Source organism: Pogona vitticeps, chromosome 6 (assembly GCF_051106095.1).
Source record: "Pogona vitticeps strain Pit_001003342236 chromosome 6, PviZW2.1, whole genome shotgun sequence".
Lineage (NCBI taxonomy): Eukaryota > Metazoa > Chordata > Lepidosauria > Squamata > Agamidae > Pogona > Pogona vitticeps.
The window spans coordinates 50,109,748-50,131,952 of record NC_135788.1 but is presented as its reverse complement, the minus strand read 5'-3'; the positions used below and the strand labels follow the sequence as shown (position 1 = coordinate 50,131,952).

The 22,205-nt window shown below is 40.9% G+C and overlaps 1 protein-coding gene across 3 annotated transcripts in view; it reads left to right on the top strand.

Moving 5' to 3' along the window:
* The window catches only part of CPNE4 (copine 4), a 262,001-nt gene that overhangs the window by 177,280 nt on the left and 62,516 nt on the right, over window positions 1-22,205 (top strand). For all 3 annotated transcript variants that reach the window (XM_078377351.1, XM_078377352.1, XM_020806875.3), the window contains exon 7: window positions 4,087-4,176. In XM_078377351.1, coding sequence (XP_078233477.1) covers window positions 4,087-4,176 — 90 coding nt within the window. The remainder of the gene's footprint in view (window positions 1-4,086; window positions 4,177-22,205) is intronic.

Genomic DNA, 22,205 nt, shown 5'->3' with positions numbered 1-22,205 from the left:
ATGAGGGCAGACAACTGAAACTTAACCGAAGCAAGACAGAGGTGCTCCTGGTCAATTGGAAGGCAGATGAGGGAATAGGAATACATCCTGTACTGGATGGCCCTGAAAACTCAGATTTGCAGCTTGGTTGTTCTCCTAGATTCCTCCCTGAGCTTAGATGCCCAGGTGGCCAGGAATGGTTTTGCACAGTTAAAACTGGTGCACCAGCTGCACCTGTTCCTTGAAATGTCTGATTTGGCTACAGTGACATATGCCTTAGTTACATCCTGCTTGGATTACTGTAACATGCTCTGTGTGGGGCTGCCTTTGAAGACAATTCAGAAACTTCAGCTGGTTCAAAATACAGCATCCAGACTACTGACTGGCACTGGTTATAGGGAGAATATAATGCGCTTGCTACAACAACTTCATTGGCTATTAGTCTGTTTCTGGGCCCAATTCAAGTGCTGGTCATTACCTATAAGGCCCTATGCAGCTTGAGTCCACGCTATAAGGATCGTATCTCCCCATATGAGCCTTCTTGGCACTTAAGATCAGTAGAGGAGGTCCTCCTCTCTGTCCCATTGCTAGTGCAGAAACAGTTGATGGGGACACGAGAAAGCTCCGTCTCTGTGGCTACATCCAGGTTATGGAATGCTGTTGTACGGGAGGTCAGGATGCCAACCTCCCTTTTATCCTTCCATCAACAGCTGAAGACCCACCTTTTCAGGCTTTAAATAATAATTCATGATGGAATCCCTGAATTCTATAGAAAATTAAGATTTTAATTTTTACTTGTTTTTAATTATTAAACTGTAATTTAATCAGTTTTATAGTTTACGTTTTTAATGTGTTTTAATTCTGTTCTTTTTAATATTGTGAATTGCCTTGGATCCCCTTATCGGGAGAAAGGTGGCCTGCAAATAAAACAAATATATGTATATAATGTGAATCTGTGTGACCAGGACAGTGATTGCAGTGTGAGTAAAAGTATCCTTCTGCCATGGGACAATCCCAACCCATCATTCGCAAGTGCTGCATATGCTATTTATGAAGGGGAAAAATGCATTCATGACTCAGCACAAACTGTGAATATGTATTAAGACATTTGATTCATTCAGCTGTGTGGATAAGTATAAGACAATCAGTTTGGGCCCAATTTATTTAAAAAGAAGGTAGGAAAAAATTAAAAGTGCATCAACTTTCAAAGCATTGCTCTGGGAGGGGGTAGAGGTACTTCCTTCTTGAGCTGTACCATCTAAGCAATCCTGTGTTTGAATAATATAGAAAGCAAGTGACTCACCTCAGAGGTAGTAATAAAAGAAAACAAATGCAGTATGACTTTGAAAAGCATACTTTGTCTGAAATCCTGTTGCTTCTTTTTACACATATGGATGGTGAATGGCTAAACATTCAGTTGCTTCTAGCTGGCAATAAACAAGTCACAGTGTCTTGGTATGTGCTCAGGAATTCCAGTGGTGACTCATACATTGCCAGCTAGAAGGCTCTTAAAGACGTTATGTCAGTATGATGCAAGAAGCATGGAGAGTGCAATTATGTTTGAAAGGCTGGCACATTTTGGATATTACTAACCAGAGCTCATCATGCGGGGGGTGGGTGGGTTCTGAGATATGTAGTCCAAAAATGTCACTTTCTAGTTGTGCATGCAAGTGAGATCACAACTGATAAAATGGTCCTTCTCTGTTTCCTCAACACTCGTAGCCATTAAAGGAAAATTATTCTAGCATTATACTAAGGCAATTCAAGATGTTTAAAAAGATTAGAGTCCCCTCCTCACTTCATTTCTATTTCACGTTCTTCTGCCTGTCAGTTGACAAAGTCACATTACAACATTTTATTTATTTATTTATTTGTTCGATTTATATCCCGCCCATCTGGTATATTCTACCACTCTGGACGGCTTACAGAATATCAAAAACAATTTTAAAAAAAACATAAAAACATTAGCATTCAACAATGACAAATAGTGCAGGAATAAATAAATAATAAATAGCAAAGCAAAGAAATCAGTAGTTGACAGGTGGGAAGGCCTGGATGTACATCCATGTTTTCAGTTGGCATTTGAAAGTACCCAGCGTTGGGGCCTCGCGAATTTCCAGAGGAAGGTTGTTCCAAAGGCGAGGAGCCACCGCCGAGAAGGCCCGGCTTTGTGTCTTTTCCCTCTGGGCCTCCCTCGGTGTCAGGCTCCTCAGCCTCACCTCCTGACTCATGTGGGTGATCCGAGTAGATCTTGGTGGGAGCAGGCACTCCGCCAGGTATCGAGGTCCTAAACCGTTTAGGGCCTTATAGGTAAGCATTAGAACTTTGAAGTCAATGCGGAAATGGATGGGCAGCCAGTGTAGTTTGGCCAGAACAGGAGAAATATGTTGGTGTTTTCTCACTCCAGTAAGGATTCTGGCCGCTGCATTCTGCACCACCTGAAGTTTCTGCATCAGCCTCAAAGGCAGCCCCACTTAGAGTGCGTTACAGTGCTCTAGTCTTGAGATTACGAGCACATGTACCAAGGTAGTGAGCGCCCCCATGTCAAGGTAGGGTCGCAGCCGGGCAATCCGCTGAAGGTGGAAAAAGGCAGTGTTAACTACCGACACCACTTGGGCTTCCATGGTGAGCGTCGGGCCCAGGTGTACCTCCAGGCTGCGAACCCCATTTTTAGCAGCCAGGGTCACCCCCCCAATGTGAAAGAGCCACCCAGGCCACGAACCCCAAGGGCACCCACCCTCACAACATCCGTCTTGTCTGGGTTCAGCCTCAGCCCATTTCCCTGCATCCACTGCAGTACGGCCCCCAGGCAGCGCTGGAGGGACAGGACGGCATCACCTGTAGTTGGTGAAAAGGAGATGTAAAGCTGGGTGTCATCAGCATACGGATGACACGAGGCTCCACACCCCCTGATGACCCCACCCAGTGGTCTCATATAGATGTTAAACAGCATTGGGGAGATAATCGACCCCTGTGGAACCCCACAGTTGGAGCTCCACGGGGACGAGACGCTCTCCCCAAGCTGTACTCTCTGGGGGCAGTCCTCCAGGAAGGAACGGAGCCAGGCTAACGCCAAGCCACCAATTCCCAACTCAGAGAGCCTCCCCAGGAGGATACTGTGTTCAACAGCATCAAAGGCCGCCAAGATGTCGAGGAGGACCAACAGAGACACTTTGCCCCTGTCAGCCTCCCTCAACAGGTCATCGTACAGGGCGACCAATGCCGTTTCTGTACCGTGGCGCAGCCTGAAGCCCGACTGGAATGGATCCAGGACATCTGTCTCATCCGAGTGGGCCTGAAGCTTATCAGCGACCACCCTCTCGACCACTTTGCTCATGAAAGGAACATTGGCGACGGGCCTATAATTGCCAATCTCGTCCGCCACCATATTAGGTTTCTTTCTAATGGGCCTAATGAGTTTCTCCTTGAGGGCAGATGGAAACATTTTGGGATGGTGTTGCTCTCTGTGCAGCAAGATTGGGTGCTATGAACAGTGCTCTGAGATCATTGTTTTTAGTATGTGATTAAGGGTGTACCTAACAGCCAGAATGCTCCCTCCCTCGACTGATTCACCAGTGAAGATGAAGGGTGGCTCTTTAGGTCAAAAGAAGCAGAGCAATTGTCTTCAGCCTTCTTCAGATTCCCATAAGCAGAAATGCCCACTTGAGGGATATAAGTTACAAGTAGGATCTGCAACAAAATATTTCAGTGTAGAGAGCTTATGTTTGGGAATAAGGTTGTCTCTACCACTGGGCAGAGTGAGCAACTGCTCCAGGTGCAGGGGCCACGGGGGTGTGAAGTTAATAGTTTTATGTGCCAAAGGGTCTGTCCTGTTCCCCCAAGTTAGACCACTGCTCCCAGATCCTAAGGCTGGTATGGAAATAACATTCAGCTACCAGTCCAGTTGGCTTTTATAGGTTGAACCAGGGAATGGGATGAGAAAGGGGATAGAGGCTCTCTTGACTGATGAAAACCATTATCATTATTATTATACACACTAGTATCATGGGGAGAAAGCAGTGGACTTGAAACAATATGCAAAACATTTTTCTGTTATTTAGCATATTTATGTATTTATAGTTATAGTTCTTTCCTTTTCTTTCCTAGGTGGTGATGAATAACTTAAACCCTACCTGGAAATCATTTAAGGTCTCTGTAAATTCGCTCTGCAGTGGAGATCAGGATCGCAGGCTAAAGGTTAGTGATGTGTATGAACTGTGGACGAAGAAGATTTGCATTTTTAAAAAATGATATTTAAATTAGAGCTGCTAATATTATTTTACGTCATTACTTTTGACATGAAGGCACCCAATTTTGTAAATTTATGTTTAGATCTCTTGAATTAAACCTCACACAACAATGTGTTCTCTTAATGATTCTAGATAATGGTGTAATGGCCTCTCAATGTAAAATCAACAGCAGTTGTGTTGGATCAAGTACAGTTGCTGAAATATTTCAGAAACTGAAAATAAAATGTCTAGAAATATCAATTAGATTTGCAAATAGGCTGCTCAAAACCTGATTTATCTAAAACCAGGGAGTTGTTAGCAGTAACCTCTCAGCCAGTTGGTTGCTTCATTTGTACCGTCCTTTAACACAAGAAGGATGATCTTGAGTAGAGATGGGGGTATTCATATACAAATACAAATAACCCTCCACAGGTGCAGATAATGAGTTTCCAGCACCCTGGGGCCAGACCGACCACTCACCTGTCCGCCGCTGCCACTGGCTCCACAATCCCTTCCTATCTGTCTGGAGCTCGCAGTGGATTAGCCACTCCTGGCAGAAGGCAGGGTGACGAGCCTCTTTGCCAGGTCGAAGAGTGGCTAACCCATTGTGAGCTCTGGAGTGATAGGAAGGGATCACGGAGCCCGCAGCATCGGCGGACAGGGGAGTGGTCAGTGTGGCCCCAGGGCGCTGGAAACTCATCTGCACCTGTGGGGGAATATTTGTATATGAATATGAATACCCCCATCTCTAAAATTGAGCTAAGTGAACTAAAATATACATAACATGGTCTGGTCTAAAAGAAGCCTGAGAGCTTAATATGAGGTAGGATTCAACTCAACTCTCTTATTCCAGTGCTGTGACTACAGTCATTTTGCCGTTGAACTGGTAAACTTAGAAGTTGTCAGACCTTTGGGTCCATTTCAATTGTTTGTCTTTGTTCTCCTTCACTCTTCCTTAGCCTTACTTAACAGATGTGTTAAGATTACAACTCCCATCTAATGGTCACTATGCAGGTGAGAGGTGTGATAGAAGTTTTGGCCCAACTAATATAGAAACCGAAAGTTTATTTTCTATTATTAGAATGTGATTATTAGCATTCATATTAACGAAACCCAAAGTGGGGTAATACCCTTATTTGGTTACAAAAAGTTATAAATGAGATAGCATTAACATTGATTTTCAAATAGTAGGCAAACTAATGTTTTATTTATAACTTTTAGTGATCCAAAAAGAGATTGCTTAGCCTCAGGTTAAAAAATGAAGACAGCCATGAAACATAGTTTATCCATCCATGGTATAAATTTACAAAGTTGCCTGTCTGTATTCAAGCATTAGGTGGAGGAGATGCTAAATCCACACTTTGCTTGCTATGCACTCTTACCCTTCTGTGGGCCAGATGATGCCACTGTAAAGGAAAAGGCCCTGTTTTGTGTCCACACATCAGCCCTCAGATGATGACATTGGCCTTCATACCCAGTGTATGGGTATTTTCACTTGATAATTCTCTGTTTACTTTCATCCTTTTTTGCTCTAACTATGGTGACCATCAGTCCCTAAAAAAAGAGACAACAGTCACATGTTTAGGTAACATTTGTATATTTTTATGTATGGGGCAAATTTTGAGTTAATGTACTAGAAGTAAAGTAGAAATGGAATGCATCATAGCACAATGAGGAGGATTGGGCCTAAGGGACCTGTGTATACCTCCTGCCCAGTCTGCAGTCTGGGTGCTGACCCCTAATGAGCAGCTTTAAGCCCTCATCACTCCTATTCTAAATTTCTTTAGCTTTAAATGAGACTTAAACTGGACAGTCATTCCAACAGACGTCTCTTTCAAATGGAGGACTGTCCTCTGTAAAACAGGATATATGGCCTCTGAGTAAGGGTGTAAAACCTTGGTTGTCTTGTTCTTGCATGTGAGGATTAGAGGCATGAGGTATAGACAGAGTTGTTTGTGCCTTTTCAAATAATTATCCAGGCCTTCTGTGCTTGCTCTGAGTTTGTCTGTGTTTGTCCAGCTTCTCATGGTGAAAAGACATTTGTTTTGTGCAGAAAAGGTTTGAGCATTGTGTTTGTTTTGAATGTAAGATCCCTTTCACGACAGAAGTGCTATTACTTGTGATGACTTTGAGGCAACACTCCAAGGAAACAAGCTTAGATTACTTTAGTTCTAGATGTAAACTCCTCTTGTGCATATAATGCATTCTCAAGGACCACCAAGACCCTTAATCATATGAAGAAGTTGGTGTTTAATTTATAGATGGAACCTGCATGGGATAGCAATTAATAATCTATCAAGGGCTAAGAGAACATGGATACTGAAAGGCTAAGAGATTAAAAATGGTATAGGAAATAGATCTTAATTTATCTATACAGCAATACTCCATCTTGTACTCAGAATATGTTTCTAGAATGTGGAGTATTAGCTAAAACAGTGGAAAACAGGATCATTGTAACATTATGCTTCATTGGATAGACAAAAACACAAATGGAAGTCTGAGTTGCTTCCATGTTTCTGGCACTAGTGGCGGAGGATGAGGGAGGAAGCAGCAGAAGGGGAAATGCAAAGAAGGGAGTATGTGATGAGGAGGAGGGGGAAAGTGAAAAATGGAAATGGAAAGGAGAGAGAGAGAAGGAGCCACCAGAGCCACACACCCCATGCACCTGGTGCCTTTGCCGCCTTCGCCACATGGGAAGGAGCCAGTGAGTGAGGAGGCACTCTAGGAAGACTCCCTACTGACCACTTGCCTGCCTGCCTGCTTGTACGTGTATATTTCTTTCAGGGAGAACGTGTGTGAAAGGGAGCTGAGGGAGAGGGGAGAAGCAGAGAGAGAGAGAGAGAGAGAGAGAATAGAATGGAAAGGGGTAGAGGGGCAGTGTCCACCAACCAAATAATTATTGACTGACTCTTGAGAAGGAAGTGAAAACGGGTTGTAATGAAACAGTGCTAAATGAAACAGCTTTAAGTAGGCTGTTACTGTATTGGATTCTGAATCAGCAAAAATCTGATTGGCTTTCCTTTTAGAGATGGGCATCTACTCTCATTGTGATTCATTCACAGAATGATTCACAGAAAGGTCATAGGTCAAAGCTGACCATAGAGTAGCCACAGGTGTTGTGTGGGTGCCCCGATTCCATTCTGTACCTCCTCCCACGGGTGCCGTGTCAGAAGTAGTGTCGCAGTCTTCCCTGCCCCTCCTCCTCCTCTGAGTGGGCACCTGCGGGAGGAGGTGGATAATGGAATCCTGATCCTCTGAACCGTGGAGAACTGTGGTAACGGCTCATCTCTAGTTCCTTTTAAATCAGTTTCTGGTCATTTTCATAAAAAAATATCTCAAAGCTAATGCACTGATGGCCTTGAGGTCCTGCCAAGTTTTCTGTATGGCTCACTCATTAACCTACGTTTGGAATGTCCTCATGTCGTATACTTCTGGAAAAGTGTTGTTCCAACTGTTAACGAAATACCTTGCCAGGAAGTGGGCTTTTCCATTCATTTTCGTTCACCAAAATAGTTCCTTCTTACACAAAGGTCTGCTTATAATATTAGTAGCAGCTGCTAGGATGGAAATTTCCAGAAAGTGGGAGGATTTGGATGGTTTGTCAGTGCCTATATGAATGGGTGAAATCTGGTCAGCTGCACTCAGTGAAAAAGTGACATGCAAATGGAAAAAAGACTAAAAATATAGACTTTTATGGGAAAGGGATCTGTTTTCTTAATAATTCTGTCACTGCTCAATGGCTATGATCAGCTTTGACCTATGACCTTCTTTAAGTTAATCACTCTGAGAATGAATCACTATGAAAGTGGGGTTTTGTCCATTCTTTTCAGGAGAAAGGTGAGATATAAATATTTTAAGTCAATAAGTCTTAGTAATAGATGTCAAATTGGTAATGTTTTGTAGTCTTCTTTGCTTCCATTCAAGTTCACGGGTGGTCAATAAGGATTTATTGTGGTGGTGGTTGGGCTTTTCATCTCTCTCTCTCTCTCTCTCTCTCTCTCTCTCTCTGTGTGTGTGTGTGTGTGTGTGTGTGTGTCTGTACACTGCAACTTAATGAACTATTTTATATCACTTTTTTTAAAAAAAGAGAGAGAGAGCCTAAATTGACAATAGTGAATATTGTTTACATCTCTAAAAGTCCACAAAGGAAACATTTCTCACACTTGATATGAGAGAGGTGCTGGGCTTTGGAGCTGGCAAAGAGACTTGATGCTGCTTTTACTAGCTTGGAAGTGCAACACATTGTGAGAGATCTTCTCAAGTATTGTTAGAGAACAACTTGTAGGGAAATTAAGAGCTTTTGGGAACTAGTCCATGAGTTTTTACAAAAAAATGTTACCCTCTATAATTCCATATGAACCTGAACTGTTTTTGTTGAATATAATGCCAGATTTGATAGAAAAAGGAAAAAGATATTTGATCATACATGTAACTACAGCAGCAATAATTTTATATACCAAATACTGGAAAAAAGAGGAGACCAACAGTCCAGGAGTTAATAGATATTTTTCAAAGCAGCAGGGATGGATATATTAAAAGACAAAGAAATTGTTGAGGCTGGAAAAAAGTGGGAACCTTTGTATAATTGGATGAGAGATGAGAACATGAGTGGGTTAAAATTATAAGAAAGAAGAGATAAGATATAATTGTAGAGTTTAAAGGCTTAGAAAAAATGTCAAGATAAGTGGGACGTAAGCTTAGTAAGAAAACATATTGGCAAAAGTAATAATGATATATATTGTTCTCTATCACATTCTGTATTTTTATATTTACCCCAGTACCCTGTTCTAAATCCCCTTCCCTATGATCTTTCCTTAGCCAATCAAAAATGAATATAATATTCTTAGAGAACTTCTGAATAAGAGGCAGGAGTCCATGGTGACCTCTGATTATGGCCAGACAGTAAGCCCAGCCAAAATATGTAGACTAATGCCATTCTTTCCTATGTTCAAATCAGCTGTTGGTTAATGAGAAATTCATAAGTCATCTTAGAATTAAACACTTTTGTCCCTTTTACATAGCTCCGTCCCCATTGTTCCCTCTTATATTTGTCAGAAGAGGGAGAGAGAAAAGGCTAAAGAGGGGGACAAAAGTCTACATTATGAAAGGTCACGGTGAAGATTTCCCTTTGGTTATAGTGATTATCCTAATTTCTACCAGACAGAATATATCCTTTTCCCTTGTTTCTTGAAAAATTGTTATTATAACTTGCATAAATGCTGCAAATGCCATGTCATATTAATTACTATTATAGATTAGGGTCAATTAATATGCATCAAAAACACTTTGAAGATGAAAGGCGTGGGTAAGTGGTGTCTATTAATGGTTCTAATGGCTTGGATTCCTCTGGAGAGGTGCTGCCAGAGAGATAAAATTGCAAAGCAACTCACTACTCTTTGGGTCTCCAGGGACTCTTCGTTTTCAAGAAACAGCAGTTTGAAGTCGAAGGGTGGCAATGAATAGTTACTGTGCCTGGGAAGATGAGGACATACTGAGACAGCATCTTTACTCTCTGTCTCGCTGTGCTTGGATGGCTTTTGCAAGCTAACATGTGCTTCCAGCCTGACAGGATCTTTTTCTTCACTTCACTGCCACAGGCCCAACTGTGCTTCAGAAACATAGCAATAACAGCCCTCTGACACCTGGTGAAACTGCAGAACATTGGCTGAAGCCACGGGGAGTAAACAAAATGATTGACGTTGGATGTCTGATTCCTCTGAGTGTGGAATCTTTAAAAGACAGTGGGGTTCCAATGTAGTTTCTGGACCTTTTATTCTTTGGACAGAGGATTTTTTAAAAGGTAAACACAGCGAGATAAAAATCAGATGCCTCTTCTGCAGGTTTCTTATTGGCTTGGGGAGTATTTTAGAGCGACCTGCTTCACTGTGAATATCTTCATAACTGGTTTTTAAAACTGTCGATGTTATGGAACACAGTGGTTACAGCCCTTGGGGGAAAAATGATCTGTATCCCGATCAAGTTTACAGTGGCTTTACTTCCCTGCCCCAGTGCTACCCAGAGTAGGGGTGGGCAATAGTTTGGGGGCAGGGTGATATTTTTATTCAAACCAAGGAAAATTGCAGCAAAGTGTGCTGGCTTTCAGGTGTTCTAGAATTCTGAATTAGACAAGAAATCGGGAATTACAGGGTGAAAGGAGGAGGGAAGTCCAAAATTATGGCCAGGTGTTGTTCTGGCAATAAGGTCTGTGGATCAGAGTTTGGCATCGATAGGAAATGCTTGATATGAAGTTATGCTCACTCTCTCAGTTTGATTTCTTAGAAGCCAAAGAGGATGTCTTTTAAAATATCCCCCCTTTTTCCAAGCAGGGTTGGCACCTGCAGTGTCTGTACTCCTTGCTGTTTTCTGTTTGCTATTTCTCAGATGTTATCTCTAACCAGAAATGACAAAATGAGATTCTGGTTTTTAAAAAATGGCCATCAGACTGAATGCCTCCTCCACTGCCATTAGGCAAGAGAAAGGGGTGTGTGCAAAAGCAGCAGCATTTGCATTTCTGAGTGCATGTGACAGATGCCATACCTCAGCTATGTGCAGGGAGAAGAGCAGGAGGGAAGGATGGCAGAGATTTAAAAAAGGTTTGGGGTGACAGAGAAGGGAAGTAACAGAGTGGCAGTATAGGTCACAGAACTACAGGCCTTTCAGAGCCTCTGCTAAGGTTAGATAGCAGAGATGGGGTGGGTCATGCTGGCTGGAATTCTGGCAGTCCCAGAGAAGTAACTTTTCCCATCTGTTTTTATGAGGCAGGAGTGGTACTGAGCAAAGCAAGTAGTATGCTGTGCTTGGTAACTATTTTCCAAATAATGTCACTATTGTAAACTTGGAGAAAAGGCCACAATTTTCAGACATAGAAAAAGTATATTTGGGAGGTATGCAGGTGTGTGTGATTCTTAAATGTAAATTGAAATATGTATGTATTTATGGCAAGGTATCTTCCAAGAAAAATCAATTTGCAGGGTATTCCTATTTTTTCATTAAATTTGTTAGTGGAAAAGAATGTCCATCAATGAATTGATGTGTTTGTTCCTTGAAAATTAATGAAGCTTTGAATCAGAGACAGGTGCTTGATATGAGATTATTCTAATTTCCTCCTTTTGATTTTTTTTTTAAGCCAAATAACATCTCCTTGTTCATGCAGGGCTGGCTCTTAAGATGTCTGTGCTCATTGCTTTTTCCTGCTTGAAACAAATCATTGATATTATCTTTAAACATATACAATGAAATGAGTTTCTGGTGTGGGCGTTTTTTTTTAAGGTATCTTTTTAAGTCTACAAGTATCTGTTGTGCCTCTCACTTGTCTCTCACTTGTAAAACAAAATTGAAAAGCCTTTATTCAAGTTTTTCTTTCCATTTGCTTTATGACAGTCTTGCAAAGGGCATTCCCATTTGTGAATGAGCCTCCTGGTGAAGAGGCATTGGCAATGACAGATGGCATGCCATATTGTTCTTGTACATGTTGGAACTTTGGTTGTGAATAGACAGGGATAGCTCAGAGGCTAGTGAGATTTATCGGTGGCTTGTTTATTTGTGAATATATTCAAGAAGTCTGTCCTTTCCCCCTTTGAAACAATACTTGGACATTCCACTGAAGACAAACTACACAAAACACCATTTCCATTGTCTTTCCTAAGAACACAGAAGATATTATAGGGAATGTCACTATATCAGAACAGCATACTTGAATTATAACAAAAATTAAAAAGTGGGATATAGCACATTTGTTTCAGCATAAGCTTTTATAGATTTCCAATTCACTTTTCAGACTCACTCTTCTTCACTAAGACTTGTCAGATGATAAATTTCAGGCCCCTCCAATACTAATTACCTTTAATATGACAAAATATTTTTGTCTTTCTTTATGGGACACACATTGTTTCTTGGGGAAGGAGACCTAGAGAAGGAAGAAAAATGGCCAAACTTTAAAAAGAACTTTCTCAAAATGCCCCCAAAAGGCATCTTGGGCCCTCAAAAATAACAAGAAATATGAAGCAAGGGCTGAAATCCTGTTGTCCCAACTACGTCTCTGGAAGGCCAAAGACATCACCATCAGGGATGATTTTCAGAATTAAACACTCCCTACTTCTGTACCACAGTTCTCCTATATAATCCCTTACATCAAGTTCTTGCCTCTCTGCTGATGGACATAATCATCCTTCCACAGACATAGTTGGGCCAACTGGATTCCGGCCAATAATTTGTATTTGTAACACATCCAAAAATATTACCTGATGTTACCATGTTTTACAAAAGGAATGTTATTTTCTCAGTACAATACAAAGTATCAGGTTACTACTGTAGGTAATGTTGTTCATTATAACATTTTATCTCCAACCCTCTGTTTTTTTTACCTCTCTCAGTGGCACAATGTAGGTAAAATCTGAGAGTTTTACCCAGTTGACTATTTGAAAAGGGGGGTGGGGAGTTAAGGGTTGCACTGGCAGGAAGTACAGGACAGTGAGAAACTCTGAGAAGAGCACAAGAATGAGCAAAGAGAGAGTGGAAGAAGGAGAGGTGTATAGGAATTGGCATATTGACAGAAAAAGTAGAAGAAGAATATGAAAGACACCCCTCTTCCAGCAAATTTCCTACTGTATCTTCTACTGGCAGCTTGAATTGATCCCTTATGTTGTTTAGAGACATTTCAACAGAATTGGATTTAGCCTTCTGGTTTGTTAAAACTGGCACTGCAAGTTTATATATCAGTCAAGATATGCTTGCCACATGTATTATGTTATAGTGTGTTACTGTTATTGTTGTAGTCTTCAGGAAGCTGCACATTAAGTAGCAAAATGTTGGCATGGGAAGCCAGGTTTAACCAAACCATTTGTTTCACACCTGCAATTACTATGAGCATAATTACTCCTATTTAGACAAGTGAGGTACCTGTTAAGATATTCAAGAGTAGCAGTTAAGCATCTAAATAGGTTGACCTACTTCCTCCAAGTCTAATTAAGGGGTACAATTTAGAGTCAGTGAAAATGCTTGCCCTCTCTATTTGTTCTCTTGAAATAAATCCTTTTCTTTCCCTTACAAAGATATTGTAAAACGATTAAAGCTTAGAAGGTAATTCGGAAAATGCAGGTGTAATTTTGTGCTTTTTCCTCTAAAATCCAGTGCTTTGCCTATTGCAGCATATCATAAAAAGTGAATGTGTAATATTTTGTCCCATTCTATAGATTTCAGTCAGTCACATTATCAGTAGCAGAACAGCATTACTCTGATAAGCAATCATGTTGATGGTTTCAGCATATATTTATAGAGGCCTCAAAGGGTACAAAATCTATTACGTCAAATCCCAGTAGGTCTTAATATTTGGTGCAAAAGGGAATTACCTCAAGGGCAGTGAAGGACTATGAAAGACACACACAAAATGTCAATTTCAACATTACTTTCAATAAGCATCTTCCATTTGCCATTTAGTATGTGTGTTTTTAAAATGCCTTTCGTTCTCGTGAACAGCCAGGTCTGACAGAAAAGAGAAGAGAGAGTGAGTGAAAACTCATGATAAGATAATAAAGAGGGAAATTTTCAATTTACATTATGCTATGTTGTGCTGAATTTTTTGTAAAGGCAGTCTCAGCAACTTTTCCATAATTGATGATTTTCCTTGAAACTGCTGCCCTTCCCATGACAAGCAGGATACATCTGTATAAAGGGCTCCTAATTGTTCCCTGTTGTTATCAAACTGTTGATAATACAATTGTACAAAACTTGTTCCAATTTGCTCTCAAATAGATCTTTCTGCCATTTTATACACCCTTGTAATAAAGCTCCTTGTTGGCTTACATGTTGTGATATCCTGTGCAAATCTTTCCTCACATTATCATCTTCTACCATATAAAAAGATTTGCAGTAGGCACGCTCCTGGATATTGGTTTATTTCAGGACTGTAGAAACATTGAGCCTCAGATGTTCTCGCCCACAGCCTCACAGTCTTTGATAGTTGACTATATAGCATACCTCAGCTGCGAGTTATAGGCTGAACCATCTGTGTGTTCAGAAGTTCCTCACTAAATGCCCCATCCCAGTGAATTGTTCTGTGGTTCCTTCAGGAAACTGTGGTGTGAAAAAGTAACTTTTCCAAGCTCCGTATAGACCAGTTTGTGTTCAAGGATGTTTTAACAACGTTCTAGACATAATGATCAGTGATTCATTTCTGGACTCATGCCTTCTTTGGAGAGCTACTCATTTCCTGCGTTCACACTTTTGCTCATTCTGGTCAGCTTGGGGACATGATCCCAAGTACTTGGACAACTCTCTTAGCTTCCCTGTGGGGTTCTCATGACACCTTGGTCAAGAAAAAGAACATGGACATGGCCAGATCAATTGTTCTTACAGTAACAGAGATTAAACTATACAGAGGTGCACATTTGATCAACCACAAAGGATCCCTTTATAAAGCAAAGCAAAGCATGCTGCTTATATACCACCCCATAGTGCTTCAAGCAGTCTCTGGGCAGTTTACAGGTTAATTATCCAGGCTACACATTGCCCCCCCCACAAGAGAGCTAGGTACTCATTTTACCAACCTCGGAAGGATAGAAGGCTGAGTCAACCTTGACCAGCCGCAGAGACAAAGTCTGCCAGCTCCGGTAAGGAAATGGCTGGGCCGTGGGGAGCGCAGTAACCCAGCAAGATCCCAATACCATCCCTGGCCCCAATCAACACATGGAGGGCCTCCAGACCCAGCTTCACCACCGTAGAGTGCCTAACAACCTCCAGAGTTTCTATAAACAACGGCTACTCCTCCCCAGCTCCTCCAGTCTACCCTGGTGCTGGACTGCATAACCGGGAGGACAGGCTAGAGTCAGAGGAACATCCCCTTCCCCTCCCATCCAAGTTTCAGTTATGCATGCCAGATCTGCATCCTCCTCCAGAATAATTTGTTGGGATTTGTTGGATATAGACCTGGCATTCAACAGCACCAGATTTAGAGTGGAGGGATGGCTGATCTGACTACCTCAAGACTGACGGTAGGTTACAGTGCCAGAACAGTGAAAAGCCTTCAAACATCTGTTCACTGTTCTTCTGAAATGAGTAGGAACTGTGTCATTGCCATATCTCCCTCTACCCATAATCATTTGGATGTTCAAAGGTCCCCCGCTGCGGGGGAGGCAAGCCTTCCACTCCATGTCAAACAAAAGAAAAGAAAAAGAAAAGACCAAAAAATATACCAAATTAATAAAAGTAAGCAATACAGTGGTAACAATGTTAACAAAATTAATCCAAACCATAACATAAAAATACACATTTAAATTAAACAATAATCAAATTAAACAACTCAAAAATTAAAACTTTAAAAGAGAATAAAAACAAGAAACCATATAAAACAATTTCTGTTTATGATCCTTTTGTAGCCCAGGCTTGCTTCTCTCCTGGCATCTATTAACCTCCCCATCCCCTGGTTTTATTAACTACTACCATTTATCTTCCATGAGTCTCTTATCAATGGCTTTGTCAAAATCACACTCCACCAAATTTCTCTTATCTGCTTTAACAGTTAATATTTGGGAAAAGTTTCTAGGAAGAGTTAAATTAAAATCTCTGGCTGTTCAGACCTTTTAGGACAGATTGCATACCAATTAAATGATAGTGACAGTTCTGCTTCTTGAAAGTCATAGGAACCCATATTGCTCAGGGAAGAATTGGGAGCTGGTGTGGTACTGAGAAGTAAGAGGGAAGTAAGCAGAAATGATGTGTGAGAAAACAAAAGAGAGAAGAGTCTTTCATCAGCACTTGATTGTGACTCATTACAAATAACTATTTACTTATAACTAATTCCAATAATGAAGGTAGAATTACATTACATTATGATTGTTTCTCATCACAAGTGAGTTGTTTTAACACTTTAGTGCCTGATTACTGTCTTCTCTACTTGATTTTGATTCATTATAATTCTGTTTAAGCTTTGAAAAAATGATTTCTAATTTTGCAAATATAAATGTGCAGGAACAGTTGTTTGCAAAATAGTACCTTCTCTCTTTTTTTGATGATGAATATTTTCTTTCTAAGTGTGTCTAGTTGTCCATCCTATGCTGAGGTCACTAACCTGAACTAGGGGAATATTGACTGACTCCTCAGTGCAGGGTCACGAAATAGCTAGTTGATGAGAAGGGATGATAGGAGATATTTAAAAGTGATTCACTGTCATAGTTGTCAGAGATGAACCATAAGTTGTCTTTGCAGAAGAAATAGGAATGAAAGGAGGGATTTTAAAAAAGGAATAATTATTTTTGAAAATTGGCAAGATAGTTTGGCAGCCTTAGCAGTTGAGCAAGAGAATCTCAGAGCAGTTTTTGCAAAAGTATCGATCATACATACGTTGCATTTGTTATGTTGTAAAAACAGTGGCTTATTTTGCAGAAAGTTGTACAGCAAATCTTTGATTCACAGGGCTAGATTATCATTCACTGTGATTAGAACTGTGTTTTATCTGGTACTCACAGACCACTGGAAGTGACACCTTGGTGGTGCTTCTCTGTTCCTTAAAAGGTCCTAGTTTCCATCAATTGAGATATCATTCAGTCAATTTGTGCAAATGAGAAGCAGTACAGAAATATTTCGGATGGATGGATGGATGGATGGATGGATGGATGGATGGATGGATGGATGGATGGATGGATGGATGGATGGATGGATGGATGGATGGATGGATGGATGGATGGATGGATGGATGGATGGATGGATGGATGGATGGATGGAAATTCTACATAGGCTTCCTTGAGTTAGTGATGGAAATGAAAGAAAGATGTAAAGAACTAAATAAACATTAAATGTGGGAATGAAACAGACATGTGTCTTCCTGTTTAAAGGAAACTATAATAAAGCTCATTCTTAAGAAAATTTCATAATGGATAATTTTAACAACTACACACTCATCTCAAAGCTCTCATTTTGGGGCAGATTAATCAAGAGGGCTGTGGCTAATCAGTTGCAGGCATTCTTGGAAGAAATTGATAGTCTGGATCCATTTCAGTTAGGGTTTAGGCCATGGCATCATACTGAAACAGCATTTGTCACCCTGCACAACAATCTCCCAAGGAATGCAGACTGGGGAGTGTAACTCTGTTGGTCCTCCTGGGTCTTTCTGAGGCCTTTAATAGGTCAACCATGGTATCCTTCTGGGAAGGCAGTCGAGTTTAGGGATTGGGGGCTCCGTTCTCCACTAGTTCCAGTCCTTCCTTGATGGCTCGTCACAAATGGTACAACTCGGAGATGCCGACTTCACCCCTTGGGACTTCTTTCGGACACACAGAGGTTGCCCATCTCCCCAAAACTTTTTAACATCTACATGAAGCTGCTGGGAAAACTCATATGGAGATTTGGGGTGTGCTGAGGACACACAGCTCTATCTCTTCTTCACTTCATTTGCGGATGATACTGTACAGTCCTTGAATGATGTCTAGTATCGATAACGGACTGGATGAGGGCCAATAAATTGAAACTGAATCCAGATAAGACAGAGATTCTACTGTTAGGAGAATTGTCGAACTGGTTAGAGAGAAACGTACCTGGCCTGGATGGGGTTACACACCCCCTGATAATTGGATCCCCAGCTTGGAGTACTCCTGGAGCCAGCACTTTTTATGGAATCTCAAATATCATCCATAGCCAGGAGTGCCTTTTATCAACTCCGGTTGATTGCACAGTTGTGCCCCGACTTGAATAACCAGTGCCTAGTAGTTCATGCACTGGTAATCTCAAAAACAGACGACTGCAATGCTTTCTACATGGGACTGTCCTTGAAAATAGTATGAAAACTTCGGCAGGTCCAAAATGCAGCAACCAGACTGATTTCTGTGATTAGGAAATTTGATCATATATTCACAGTCCTGGCACACCTTCATTGGCTCCCTTTCAGTTTCTGTACTCAATTCAAGGTGCTGATTATGACCTAGAAAGCCCAAAGTTTAGGAAATTGATATTAGTTGGAAAGTCATTCACAGAAATCAGCAACCCATTTCACCTATTCCTCTCAATGCATGTTGCTAAAAGTGGCCACGTCTGAGAGAAGCCAGAAACATGAAGACAAAAAATCAGTTGTTCATGGTGGAGGTGGTCTCTAGTCTCTGGAATAGGTTATCAATGGAGATATGACAGGTTCCTTCCCTCCTTAGATTCAGGAAATTGTTGAAAACAGAACTATTCAAAGCTGCCTTCAACAACTAAGCCTCCAGGATGCTATTAATATTTTATTTTTTTCCCTTTTCTAGTTCTCTCTCTCTTTTTTGTGTGATTTTTAAAAGCACCATATTGTTGCCGGGTTTTTAAAGTTTAAACATGTAAACAGCCCAGAGAAATGCTTGCACTAATGGGGCAATATATCTATCAATCAGTCAATCAAATAAATCAAACAAACAGCAAACAAATTCAGAGAGAGGGAGGAAATGCAAACTGGTCTTAGTCTGATGTTCATAAAAAATTAGGATACTAGTGTATCCTCAGCTCACTACCTGAATTTAATCCTGACGAGTCCAGGTAGCCGGCTCAAGGTTGACTCAGCTTTCCATCTTTATGAGGTTGGTAAAATGAGTATGTAGCTTGCTGAGAGGTAAAGTGTTCTTTGCAAAATTATGTTATATACCACCCAAGGAGTGTTCTAGCCCTATATGTCAAAATCATACACACAGACAGAAAGACATATATATATATATACATACATACAGTACATCACAGAAGTGAGTACACCCCCTCACTTTTCATAAATATTTTAGTATATCTTTCCAAGTGACAACACTGAAGAAATGACACTTGGCTACAATGTAAAGCAGTGAGTATACAGCTTGTATAACAGTGCAAATGTGCTGTCCCTTCAAAATAACGCAACACACAGCCATTAATGTCTAAACTGCTGGCAACAAAAGTGAGTACACCTCTAAGTGACAAGGTCCAAACTGGGTACAAAGTGGCCACCATTATTTTTTAGCACTGCCTTAACCCTCTTGGGCATAGAGTTCACCAGAGCTTCACAGGTTGCCACTGGAACTTCCACTCCTCTATGACGACATCCCATAGCTAGTGGATGTTAGAGACCTTGCGCACCTCCACCTTTCATTTCAGGATACCCCACAGATGCTCAATAGGGTTTAGATCTGGAGAGATGCTTGGCCAGTCCATCACCTTTACCCTCAGCTTCTTTAGCAAGGCAGTGGTCATTTTGGAGGTGTGTTTGGAGTTGTTACCATGTTGGAATATTGCCCTGTGGCCCAGTCTCTGAACGGAGGGGATCATGCTCTGCTTCAGTAGGTCACAGTACATGTTGCCATTCATGGTTCCCTCAATGAACTGTAGTTCCCCAGTGCCGGCAGCACTCATGCAGCCCCAGACCATGACACTACCATCACCATGCTTGACTGTAGGCATGACATACTTTGTATTCCTCATCTGGTTGCCGCCACACACGCTTGACACCATCTGAACCAAATAAGTTTATCTTGGTCCCATCAGACCACAGGACATGATTTCAGAAATCCATGTCCTTAGTCTGCTTGTCTGCAACAAACCGTATATGGGCTTTCATGTGCATCATCTTTAGAAGAGGCTTTCTTCTGGAACGACAGCCCTGGAGACCAATTTGATGCAGGTGCTGTGTATGGTCTGAGCACTGACAGGCTGAACCCCACTCCTCCACTCCTTCAACCTCTGCAGCAATGCTGGCAGCACTCATATGTCTATTTCCCAAAGCCAACCTCTGGATATGATGCTGAGCATGGCCACTCAACTTCTTTGGTCAACCATGGAAAACAGTTACTTGGGCCCATTTGGACATTGTCACTTAGGGGTGTATTCACTTTTGTTGCCAGCAGTTTAGACATTAATGGCTGTGTGTTGCATTATTTTGAGGGGACAGCACATTTACACTGTTATACAAGATGTATACTCACTGCTTTACATTGTAGCCAAGTATCATTTCTTCAGTGTTGTCACATGGAAATATATGCCAAAATATTTATGAAATGTGAGGGGGTGTCCTCACTTCTGTGATAGACTGTACATACATACATAGGTACATATGGCTTTAAACTAATGCACAAAATTCACAGAGGCTTATGCTTGAATTTGTGCTGCTGTACTCTTAATTGTTTGTAGGATCTCCCCAAGTCTGTTTTTATTGCTTTGTCTTTAGCATGTTACTACAATTTGGGATTATTTCTAATAAAAAGCAGGTAATGAGTTTTCAACAGAACATTGTTTAACAACTGGAATTTGTTTTAGTTCTAGATGCAGTTCCTTAGAAGTGAATTGTATATGTCATACTGATTTGGGATGGCCAAATGTCAACTCTCTTGCATAATAGGATTATTATTGTAGGCCATGTTACAAGCACCCTTACCCTCACCCTAATGAGAGTTGTACAAACAACATTGAGATAATAATGATTTCTTTTGTCTATTAACTCAGTAGTACTACTTGCTTTCCCTAGGGCTAAAGTTAGAAGACCTCAGAAACTAAATAAACAAACCAGTTTTATCTATGCTAACCTCGACCTTGTTAAATATAATTTGACTTCTAATGATTAAATTAAAATTCAAACCTCAAATAATCCAAAACAGGCCTTTCTTTTTCTGAACAAAGTTCTGACATTATAATGAACTACAGATAATGAATGGATCATTACTGCAATCATGATGCTTTGTTCTTTTTCTTTAATTAGCAACCCAATAATTGGGCATGTTTGTTTTTTAAGTGGAAGCAGGGAGACACAGGAGTGAGTATATACTGCAAATGATAACTTTTCTGGGTACAGAGTTTGTGAAGGAACAAGAGATATGTGGATAAAGACTTTGAGTTTTGATCTTTCTAATTCTGTGTGGAGAGGAAGGTGGAGAAGACAAATGATATGCAGATGATAATACCAAAGTAGTCCCTGTAGAGTACAGATGACGATCCCAAAATGGACTCTGACTATGTAGTAGAGACTCGGCTTTCGGTTTTCCAAGAGAACACCTCACAACACTGAACTACTTGATTTATGGTGTGTGTGCGGGGGGGGGGGGGGGAGAAATGACTTCGGGAACAGGATGGAAAGTGTCTCATTCAGCATTTCAGCAGGTGCCCCCTTCCTCAGGGCTGTGGTAGGTAATACTATGCTGGAGAGGTTAATGGTGTAACTTCATATAAGGAGATTCCTACATTCCTACTGATGTATATTATGAGAATAAGCAGACAAGAGGTGAGAATGTTTTGATTTGCTGGTTGCTCTTGTTGGGAAAAGAGGTTTATTCAGAAGTAGCTTTCCTTAACTTACATTAAACTGACTCCCATGTAACAGGTTCTCCTTACATTGCACTACTGGTGTGGGAGCTTCTGAAGTCCTCATCTATCCCATGTCAGGCCTATCTCACTGTCTGGAGAGCTGATGTTACTATGGCAATTATGAGACTATGCATGAGGGCCTGCCCTTTTTGGCTCCTCGCCTTGTTCTGGTGACACAAAACAGAGAAGCAAAAATGCTAACAGTTCTGGATGTATGCGCAAGCTATGCAAGCTAGAGTTTAGGGTCTCAGATCACAAGGGAATCCTTAACACAAAGAAATACTACATTTCAAGATTTGTATATATATTAGAATTATAAATTCTTTTGGAAAGGAGTAATGTTACGTGGCCTCTTAAAACTGACATAGGTCTCATCCATCCAAATACTTCCCTGAGTGCCAGTAGAGAATGCTTCTCATACTATCCAGTCTTGATTGCAAATAATTTAAAATATGGCCATAAATAACCTATTTAAATGTTTTTAAGTGTTCATCCTTCTCAGTTCAACTTCCCTTTACTGCTTCTGCCAAAAGGGGAGACTTTCATTCTACAACAGTTTTAAATAAAAGACTATGCTAAGATCTGAGAGTAGGATATAAAATCTTTTTGCCAAAGGAAACGTCGAAGATAATTAAGACATGCTATTGCCTACATTATGACATGGCATTGGCTCCTAAACTGGGAGCGTGCTCGGTATATATCAAGTGGAGACATGAGACTGAATTT